Raw genomic sequence first — 11,457 nt, 5'->3', positions numbered from 1 at the left:
AAAAACTGAAGATCATAGAATATTCATCTAGTATGTTGAATGCCTCTGTAGAAGATAAGTTAATTGACAGGATTTAACTTACTTGAGAAAAGCTAACTGGAATAACGTAAATGCCACCATGGCTTTCCTTCTACCTCAACAAGCAACGTCTTCTGCTTTTGAGCCATCACTGTCCAGTGTCCTTTGTTCTCCATGGTAAAGAAAAATGATGAAAAGTCAACTACATAGAAAGCATGCCAAAAAAGTCTCCAGACAATCCACATGTACAATGAGGATCACTAAACTATCTTTCTAAAATATTGTGCCATCAATTGTTTCTTTAAAAATTCATATAACTGGGCTGGAGAGATAGCTCAGCAATTAAGGGCACTGACTGCTCTTCCAGAGGACCCAGGTTCAATTCCCAGCACCCACATGGTAGCTCACAACTGCCTATAATTCCAGTTTCAGGGGACCTAACATCTTCACACAGATATACATGCAGGCAAAATATGAATGCACATGAAGTAAAATTAAATAAATTATTTTTAAAAAATACATACAACCTACACTTTTAAAAAGCAAAGATTATTAAGCACGGATAGGAAATATGTAGTAATATAGATTATATTTATTGAAATGAAAAATAAATCTTTGTAGGATTTATTTGCTAGATATCTTTGAAATAAACAATAGAACATAAATTTCCTATTTGTCTCTCCCCCATAATACCAGGTACATGATAGTCATTCAAAACAAAGACATATTAAAAGAAAAATAACTGACACACTACATGGCTTCAAAGTTGTTTACTGTTTGGTCACATGATATTTCTCAATTGTCAGACATAGAGTGATATATACATAAACATATACGTGAAATGGCTATCAAACTTGCATTGCTATTGTATGAAAACGTGTTTTTTGGCTTGTAGGAAAGCATAATTCCTGAGATAACTGTTGGTTTCTATGAGTGATTTTCATCACTGTCAAATCATGATTTTTTCTTTTTTTAAGTTACTTGGGAGTGTGAATTGAGATTAGGATGTTCAATTCGGACTACTGGTCTACTACCTGCTCAAAAACTCAACAAGCTCTGTCTCCTACAAAAGGTAGAAAAATAATCACAGTATGCTGAGTTTTTTCCAAAGATACACCATATGGAAAAATCCATGCTGAACATAAAAGAAGATGTTTCCAACTGACTGTCAATCACCCCTAATGAACACATGCTTCCATTGCCAGTCAGTCTCTGACACAGCCCAGCCCAGCTGTTGTTTTGCATTTATTGAAATTTTCCCTGCTAAATAATTATGCTTATCTCTAAAAAGTAAATTGCTCAAGATTACATTCAATTTCTCTCTCCCACCCAACATATTCTTCACCATCACAAAGCAATCCCAGAACATGGTGAGACTGAGTTCTGAACAGTCTTGCACAGTCCTCCACCATTTTTGAGGGTGGAAACCACAACCTAAGTCACTGTGAAGCCATTCCGACCTTTGCAGAGTCTGGGCAAGTCTACACTCAATGACAAACTGCTAAGCCCAAGCTTCATGAGCCTAGAAGGCCTTTTGAAGTTTCCTAATTTGTGTTCCTTTGGAATAGCTTTCAAAACAAGCCTGTAAGTCACTAACTGAGACATAAAACTGAACAAACACTGTGAACAATCTTTCTTTCTGGGGATCATTAAGGCTCTGGAATCATTCATGGATGCACTGGAGCTCTTTTGATTTTCCTCTACATTTGATGCACCTGCCCTTACAAGCAGCCGAACACATTAATTGAAGGAAAACCACTTTGAAAGCACTTGAATTTTTTTTCTATCTGACCAAATTTTAAAGTCTTTCGTGACCGAGATTGTGTTTTTCTCTGGGTCTGTGTGTCTGCTTGTGAATGCATGTGTTTTGTCTCATGATAACTTTCTAATATGCCTAAAACACAAAAAAAAACAGGTATTTACCAAAGGCCCACATATGCCAGCCATTTCAGACTGAAACCGAAAACCTTTTAAAGAATTTTTAACAACAAATTTCACCTATTTTATGTGTCTGAAACCAGTCGCTAGATTCCTTAGCTTCTAGTTGAAAATAAAAATCTCTTTTAACTAAATAGGATACGCTTTAAAAAAAAATCCCTTTGGAGATGTTTTATTTTATTGCTTATTAAATGCCTTCCTTCATTAACACTATGTTCCACTTCCGACTACTGCAATTCTATTTCTCCTGCATACAAGGTGATGAGCAGGATGGCGGTGAATCCAGTTAACATCCCGGCGTTCTGGATCATGAAGAAGGTGAAATCCGTTTTTCTTCCAGTTACTTTTTCTCTCAGCATGTCGTTCATCTCTGGAAACTAAAAAGACACATTATTAAACAGCTATCGCCATCTTGTGGTGAAACCTGAAATGTTTGTTTAGGGGTTCTACAGAGGAAATGAGCATTTATTCCAGACATGTCAAATTTTTGGTTCAGGTCTCATAATGAGGAATTCTAGTACGTTAGGGCATCCAGAGTAAAACAACTGAAATGGTCATGTGAACCACACAGCCACACGGAATGTATCTGATGTGAAACATTCTCCCCCAACTCTCTTCCCATATGCCTCTGTCTACACCTCAAATTTTCAGGAATTCAACCCTCCAGGTTTCACCCTCAGGCATACATTCCTGGTTACTTCCTTTAGTCCTTCCTGAGCTATATTAGGGTCCTCTTCATCACCCATTATGTATACTACTTTTCCTCTTATTTCACAGTATTTTTTAATTATTTCTTAATATTCAGTCTTCTGTATGACTTGGTTTTTGTTGTTGTTGTTTCTTGCTTAGCCCAGGCTGACCTACAACTCACTATGTAGTTGATGATGATCTTGGACTTCTAATCATCCTGCCCTGTGCCACCACACCACGCTTGTGTGGTCTTGGGGATCCTTCTTGTTAGACATGTGGCATTTTTGTTTGCTTAAATTCTGACTTTGCTCCTCTGGACAGGAATCCTCAAGAAAGCAGCTACTCCACCTGTCTTACAATTTTCAGGGCTGGCTGAGGGGAAGAAAAATTTGTGTAGCTGACTGAACCACTGTTTTGAAGGAACTTGATTTCTTTCTTGTCTTTTCTAGTTTGTCCCATTGTACTTGCTCTATCTTTATAGAATAATAAGCTTTTATAATGAATTGTGCATTGGTCTGGGGTTGAAGTTATAGTCATTTCATTATAGTGAAAACAAATAAAATCCTAGGTGTTTTGGTAAAAAAGTAAATAAATAAATTTGCTCTTTCTCAGCAATAGCATTCACTGCAAAGGCTCCACAAGGGGACCTGTAAGTCAAGTTTTAGAAACACATTCAGGGCTTCATATACGCTGTGAAGCCGTGAATGTAGCCATGCAAGGGATTTCCAGAGTCCACAGGCAAGCCAGAACTGCTGTGAAGTTCTTCCTAGGATAAAGTGGGTGACAGCTCTAAAACGAGGAAACTACTATGTCACGTAGAGTATCATTTGTGTCACTTCTATAAAGGGACTAACTTTAATAGAGCCTTTTTACATCATAGGACAAAGTGGCCATCTGGAATACAGTGTGTGGCATAATTCCGTGAAGAAAAATGTAAGTGCGTGAGGGTTCTAAGAGCTGAATCTTTACTTTTCCAAAGGTCTTCACTGAACAGTGAACTAAAGGACTGAACCAGACTCTTAGAATTTGGAGCTTATAATAGAGAGGAGAGATGTTAAGTTATTAAATTATATGTAATACAATAATTTCCAAATGTAAACAAATATTCCTTAATTTTCATACTCTCACATATCATTTTCTAGAAACTGTCCATGACACCCTTGAAAACATAAAAGGCATTTATCTATATACACATGCACACACATACACACACACACACACACACACACCTACATACATTAAGCATACACCTACAGACATAAAAACATACTGACCCAAATAAATATTGTCAAATTTTAACTGGGTGTGTTAGCACACACCTTTAATCCCAGCACTCAGGAGGTAGACATAGGCTTATTTCTGTGAGTCCAAGGCCAGCCTAGTCTACAAACTGAGTTCTAAGACAGCTAGGGCTATTACAAAAAGAAACCTTATCTCTGAAACAAAACAAATAAATATTTTTAAAATTTAACTTTTCTTAATTTAGTATAATAGTTTTAGCTTAACTTCAAAAGCTTTTGGTTGGGAATTTAGCTCAGTGGTATAGCACTAGCAAGCACAAGGCCCTAGGTTCGGTCCTCAGCTCCGCCCGGGGGATATATATATATTCCTGAATGCCTAAGGGAAGTTCCTTGTCTGTGTATCCTGAATAATGGGCGTTAACAGCTTAGATGCAAGATTGTAAAACATCAGTAGCAAACTTCTGCCCTCCAGGGTCCTCCCATTGTGCTGTAAGCCTGTAATTAAGACCTCCTACCCCCTTCAAGAAATGACATTCGACATATATTATATATATATATATATAATTGAATGAATATTGCGAATATAATCTATGAATACCACAAATGTGATTAATATCATGAGTGTAATTTAAAAAATAAATAAATAAATAAAAGCTTTCATTGTGAGTCATTTTAAATTTTTTTTAAAAAAAGTTTACATTTACTCTACCGTGTTGTTTATTCTTCTAAGTGTGGCATCCTTATGCAAAAGAGGAATCAGGCCTTACAAGAACCTACTATAATAGAAGTCATTTTATTCATCATACAGTAAAAGAAGGCCTTGGAAAATAGCCCTCTTCTAGTAAAAAACTGTTGACAGTGATCAGATACCAAAGAACCCAGGACAGCCTTTTCCAGTAACTGCTCGTCCAAGTTACTCACAAAGGGTGATGTTCTGAGATGGGAAAGCTCTGGATCACCTCTCAGGCCTCGAAGACAATGGGAAGCCAAAAGGCTGCTCTACAACTCATAACCCAGATGCTCATTTGTAAAAGTCAAATTAATATAAAATAAAATACTTGAATTTCTTACCATATCTGCCAGAGAAATGTAGAGAAACATGCCTCCAGCGAGTGCAAAAATAATATTCGGAGCAAAATTGTTGCCCACCAAAATGCCAAAAGCTAGCCCAACATAGCAGGAACATGCAGAAAGGAAGTTGAACAGCAAGGCTTGTCGAGTGCTCATCCCTGCATTGAGCAAGATCACAAAGTCCCCTAGAAGAAAAAGGCGTCGAGTGAGCTGTGCTTCCTTCTGTTTGCGGATGAGACTTATAATAATTATTATTATATTATATGATTATTATTTCTAACAACAGGTCATTCATTTCAGTATAGGAGCTGGATTTGCCCAGTGCACAATTCCATCACCTCTTGCCCTGTGAGCAGGGTCTCTCAACTAATTCATAAGGAAACTCCTCACACAGAATCACAAGATTCCATCACCTACTGCCCTGTGAGCAGAGTCTCTCACCTAACTCATGAGGAAACTCCTCACACAGGATCGCTATGGAAGTACTAAGTCCCTGAAGAAGAGACAAAGTACAGGACGCCCCGATTGCCAAGCCATCAATGAAATTGTGAAGGGCATCACAGAGCGTGATCATCCAGGCAATTGTTCCTATCTCTGACAGTTTGGGCCCCTTCAAACAGGTACATGAACTTGACTCCGTTTTTCCATCCTGTAAAATAGCAGAAAAATCAAACAACATGAAAACCAATGTGGTCTGAACATTCAAATAAATCCAGAAAAGTAAGAGATGGGTTTTGTCCCAGGGGATACAGATTGTTCCAACTAAAAGACATTGGTAGTGTATGAGAAACCATAATAATACATCAGAGAGGGGAACAAAAAGCTTATGGCAGAGACAGAGGAAATGAATCACTTGACACACCTTCAACAAGTCACTTATAGACATTTTAAATTAGTTGACCCTTAAATCAATTATTTGACTTGTATGAGCAAAGTCTTACAACTGCCTTCCAATGATGTAACAGATACTAACCTAGGAATTTGATAGATTCGTACATCCTGAAGTTATTCAAAAACAAAATTGAAAGTCATCTTCATATTACAATTTAAATATCACATCAATAATTAAAGCCTAATGACATCAAGAAATGTTCATTCCACTTGTCATGTCGCTGCGTGACCATTAGCAAATGATCCTCTCAGTTTTTTCTGCCATGAATTGAAGTGAATGAACAGTGATCCATTCATTCCTCAGCAACTCACCAAGTTCACTCTGTTCTGGATGCTGCTCTCAGTGCTCTAGATTTCTGTTGGTCTTAGAAATTCTGCAAAGTGTGATGAGCACCGGCTTGCCTTTCCATTAACATTTATTTCATTTCAAAATGACAATAAAAAATAAAATCCTGTAGCACATTCCTTATGAAAATTTCAAGTTCCATAAATTTGACAATTTTTAAAAACTCCAATGATAAATGCCTACTAAAGCACTTTCTAGAATGTACAGAAAATGATAATACAATGTAAACTTGCCTGTAAGTAGGAAAGCACTTGGAAAGAACTGGTAAACATTTTGTTCCTAATTCTTCTCCCCACTTCTATCTAAGCATCCAATCAGAATATCTGTTAGCAACAACAATTTCTCAAATACTATACAGAGTATTATGGGAAAACATAGTCTCTATCTTTGAGAGATGTATCTGCAATGGAAAAACAAATGTAAATTTTTATGGATGAGTTTTTTAAAGGGGATTCTTTCAGAGCAACTGTCTGAGCATGTTAACATTTACTCCCACATTGCTTCATTGCTCAAGACGCTGAATATAGGTCTTAAAATACATCTTTTGACTGTCTATGTGGTGAAAATCTGAGTCTTTAGAGGAGCATTTTTTGTTTAGACACATGTTAAAAGTCATCCAGAGCAAAAAAAAAAAAAAGTCTTCAATTACTCTACAAGGACAGGGTCACTCTCTGTCACCATCCTCATCCTCATTGCGGTTGTTCTGAAATATTGACATCGAAGCCCAATGGTGTTGAGCAGGTCCCTCTCCCTGTTTTAAGCACCTCAGATATTTAAACCTCTCATCATTACTTTAGAGCTGAAGAAATTAAAACACAAAAACATTAGTGAACTTACCCAGTGGTAAAAACAAAGCAAGCGAGCTCTTTTGGCAATAGTGAGTGGTTAAAGACTGCTAACTCATGAGATAGTCTTTTTTGCACCCTGAAAGCAATTCGCATGGAGAATTCTTCCTGAATTCTTCCCCATCCCCAAAACTCTTCTAAAAAACAGAGGCAATGGCAGAATAAACTTCTAACCACCTTTACTTTAAAAACCCTGTCATCTGCACAGAGAATTTCATCTTCTCTCTAGATGAGGTCCTTTATTTTACACCTGTATCTTTTTTTAACACATGGTGAGCCATCCTTTCTACTTTTTTTTATTTAAGAAAAAAAAAATTTTATTCATTTTACATACCAACCACAGATCCCCTTTTCATCCCTCCTTCTGCTCCCCCTCAGCCTCCTCCCCTGACCCTCCCCCCATTCCCTTGTCCAAAAGGGTAAGGCTTCCCATGGGGAGTCAGCAAAGCCTGGTACATTCAGTTGAGGCAGGACCAAGCCCCTCCTCCCTATATCAAGGGTGAGCAAGGTGTCCGACCATAGGTAATGCGGTCCAGAAAGCCAGCTCATGCACCAGGGATAGATCCTGATCCCATTGCCAGGGGCCCCTCAAACAGACCAAGCTACACAATTGTATCTCATATTCAGAGGGCCTAGTCCTGTCCCATGCACAGTCAACTTCACCGTGTACTGAGAAAGGCAGCATGACTGTTGTTATGATTTATTGTCTCTGCACTTTATTGGTGAGAAGGCAAAGAAGAGAGACCATGTGAGGGAAATGTTAAGCTCTGTATTCCCACACTGCAAAATAATTTCCAGGGTAGAAAGCTAAAAGGGAATGTAGTGACCTACAGAAAAGTGCATTGGTGGCAAAAGGGTCTAGATGTCAAGAAATGAAAACCATGTAAATAAAGGCTGAAAAATGTGTCTGTGAATGGGAATTAATAGAACATAAGTAAGAGCTAGAAAATGAAGTTGAAAGACTTCACCTTCAAACAGAAGATAATTTTTAAAAAAGCAGTTTGAGCCAGGTGTGGTGGTGCACACCTTTAATCCCAGCATTCAGAAGGCAGAGACAGGCAGATCTCTACGAGTTCAAGGCCAGCCTGGTTGACAAAGTTCCAGGCCAGCCAGGGTGATATAGTGAGACCCTGTCATGTAAGCAGGACTTTAGATGGAATGTCTGATTTGCTACTTCCTACAAAGGAAAGGACCTAAGGTATGGTGCTACGTTAACCCTGGTATAACTTTGAAAACATAAAACTGGAAAACTGATAGCAAAGATGTCTGTAAAGAAATGTTAAGGACGGGGCTTTTAGTAAGCCAGGGTATGAAGCTAATTGTCTTTGCCTAAATCTCATAGAAGAGATCACAGAAAATAGCATCCGTAATGAAGTGAACAAAATCTGATTGCAAATGTCACTCTGTGCCTTTCAATAGCCATCCTGATATTTGCTGAATGAGCCCACATACAAAATAGTAGGGAGAGAGGCGACTGTAGCTCTAACATCCCCTTCCTCTACAGATCTGACCTAGCTTTCCTGAGCCCAGGAAACATCCAACTTGTGGAAAGCGAAGGTGACACTGAGTCCCCTGCTCAAGAACAGCATGGACCAGCTGGCTATGCTTGGCCAGGACAATGACTCTAGGGGATACTCATTAGACTCACAACGACAGACCTATTTGAGACACGCCTTCTTTGTCTCTAATACTTGTGCATGACGCATCTTCTAGAGATTTATATAGTACAGCAAGGTCGTCTCTAAAAATGGCCTCCACACTATTTTTCAGCAAAGCAAGAAGCACAATCAATTCATTTAAAGAATGTGCAAGTCAGGTCACTTAGTCCCATAGAAGCGTCTGGGTGGGACTTTGGGTGCCCTGGTGAAAGCTCAGCTAGAATACAAGCCAAGGGACCAGCAAGTTTAGCATGCTGTCTATAGACTGTGGATAGATGCCTCATACCAGCATGTATGTGTGTATGAGTGTCTGTATGTGAGTGTGTATGTGTGTGTATATGTGTGTATGTATGAGTGTATTCATATGTGTGTATGTTTGTATGAGTGTGTATATGTGAGTGTATGCATGTGTGTATGTGTGTGTATATGAGTGAGTGTGTATGTGTGTGAGTGTGTATGTGTGAGTGTGTGTGTGTATGTGTATGTGAATGTGTATGTGTATGTGAATGTGTGTGAGTATGTATATGTGTGTGAGTGTGTATGTGTGAGTGTGTGTGTGTGTATGTGTATGTGAATGTGTATGTGTATGTGAATGTGTGTATGTGTGTGTATGTGTGTATGTGTGTGAGTGTGTATGTGTGTGTATGTGTGTATATGTGTATGTGAGTGTGTGTGTGTATGTGTGTATGTGTGTGAGTGTGTATGTGTGTGTAGTATGAGTGTGTGTGTGACTGAGTGTAGGTGTGCATATGCATGTGTGAATGTGTGTGATTGTGTGTGTGTGTGTGTGTGTGTGTGTGTGTGTAGTTAACTGACACAGAGAATTCACAACTTTGGGAACAGCTACAGGTATGCTACAGAGTCCAGTTTCCCTAAGTTAAGATCCCGATGGGGTTCACATAATTAAATGTAGGGGGAGTCACAAAAAATTTGTAACAATGAATGATTTCTGTACATCCAATGACCCAAAATGAATTCAAAATCAAATGAGAACTGAATCAGAAGTGTTTAGCAGTGTTCGCCTACTTTGCTCATGTCACAGCCTTGGTTCTGAGCACATGTGTACCTGATACCATGCATGCTGTCACATCATGCAATGCCGTCACACCATGCAATGTTGTCACACCATGCAATGCTGTCACATCATGCGTGCTGTCACACCATGCAATGCTGTCACACTGTGCATACTGTCACACCATGCAATGCTGTCACACCATGCAATGCTGTCACACCATGCAATGCTGTCACACCATGCAATGCTGTCACATCATGCATGCTGTCACACCATGCAATGCCAATGAACGTTTGTCAGAATCACCTCAGCTCAGATTCAAGACTACTAGCTAATAATATTCTGTACACACAATATTTTCTGCTTTTATAGAAACATTAATAGTTTAATTATGGTAAGCAGACTTTTAATATTTTTCTACCATCATTTCTCAGTATATTTTGATTTGTGTTAGATTTGTAAATTGCTATTTGAATTGCTGATTTCATTTTTCAGAATAAATCATTGAGTGAATTTTGGTTTGGTATTAGCAAAAAAAAAAGAAAAGAAAAGAAAGAAAAAAGAAAATCTGAAATAGCCTTAAACCTATTCCTGCCATTTTTTACTATGTATTTATGTTAAGTAGCATTTTGGCATTTGCAATCATAAAATCAAAATATTAATCAACTCTGAAAAAGGTTGAAGATGATCTATGTCCTGCAGTATCAAACATTCAGCAAAGATTGAATACTTGATATAAAAATGAACAAGCTCATCCATCTCATTCACAGGCAAACTTGCTTTTGTCTTTTTAATGAGTGGTGAAATTATACCTGTCCCAAAGACATCTGAAGATAATTTTTTTACAAGTTATCAGTACATGCTTTGCTTATATGCTTACTTTATATATCTGTATTCCTAGAGTCTCATAAAAATTTCCCCAGTGAAAAATAGTCACAGGTAGCAGTCCTAGCTATGAAATGCACACCTTCAACTCCAGCTACAGGGGAGAGCAACCAGTCTTAAATTAAAATTTGAAGAATTCTTATTACCTGTCCCAAGACCTTGAACTTGATGATTTCGAAGAGCCTACTGCTCAAGGGAACAGCATCATTTTCTGATCTTTGAAAGAAGAGTAAGCCCCTAGCAATATAAGGTTCTTATGGACCCAAGCCAGCAGATAGATGAAGTCACTGCACTAGTCCCAGGAAGAGCTGGTGTCATACAGAATGAGACAGCAGAATGAGACAGCAATCGTCCTTAGAATGCAGGGAATTTGGACAGGGTGCTTTTCATACTCCACTCTCAGTAGTCCTGCTCAAAGGAGGCCAACCCAATAAAAACAAGACCACCAAGGGCTCAGTTCTTAAAGAAACCTTCCTTCTCTGGTCCTTAGGGTAGAGACCATTAACTCCGCTAATTCCCGCCTCTTGTTACTGAGCCTCCCTGCGCAGCTCACTGACTCCCTCCCAAAGTCCTGTGAATTGTCCCTCTTCTCTTTACTATTTATCTTCATTTAAATGCCTCATCTCTTTCTGGAAAGGGCAGTCTAATTTCATTCCCAACATAGCGTTTGCAAATAGTATATGCACCATTACACATATTTTAATGAGAAAAATAAAATCGTGTTAAGTAGACACAGAAGGATTATAAAGTATTAAAGTCATTCTAAAAATATAAAATATTCATAAGTCTTGCTGTCATGACTAGGTTTTCTAATGATTTCAATGTTTGTATTTCAGAGCTAAGGGGTCCTTCCTCCGCTCTT

The 11,457-nt window shown here is 38.4% G+C and overlaps 1 protein-coding gene across 3 annotated transcripts in view; it reads right to left on the bottom strand.

The window, feature by feature from the left end:
* Positions 1 to 773: 773 nt before the first annotated feature.
* The window catches only part of Slc39a8 (solute carrier family 39 member 8), a 61,719-nt gene continuing 51,035 nt past the window's right edge, over positions 774 to 11,457 (bottom strand). For all 3 annotated transcript variants that reach the window (XM_037207132.1, XM_028857430.2, XM_028857437.2), the window contains 3 exons: positions 5,400 to 5,607; positions 4,959 to 5,143; positions 774 to 2,333 (listed from right to left, as the gene is read on the bottom strand). In XM_037207132.1, coding sequence (XP_037063027.1) covers positions 2,184 to 2,333; positions 4,959 to 5,143; positions 5,400 to 5,607 — 543 coding nt within the window. In that variant the 3' untranslated portion in view covers positions 774 to 2,183. The remainder of the gene's footprint in view (positions 2,334 to 4,958; positions 5,144 to 5,399; positions 5,608 to 11,457) is intronic.

The sequence above is a fragment of the Peromyscus leucopus genome, chromosome 6, assembly GCF_004664715.2.
Source record: "Peromyscus leucopus breed LL Stock chromosome 6, UCI_PerLeu_2.1, whole genome shotgun sequence".
Lineage (NCBI taxonomy): Eukaryota > Metazoa > Chordata > Mammalia > Rodentia > Cricetidae > Peromyscus > Peromyscus leucopus.
Note: the sequence above shows the minus strand (reverse complement) of the source record. Positions and strands in the feature narration are given on the sequence as shown.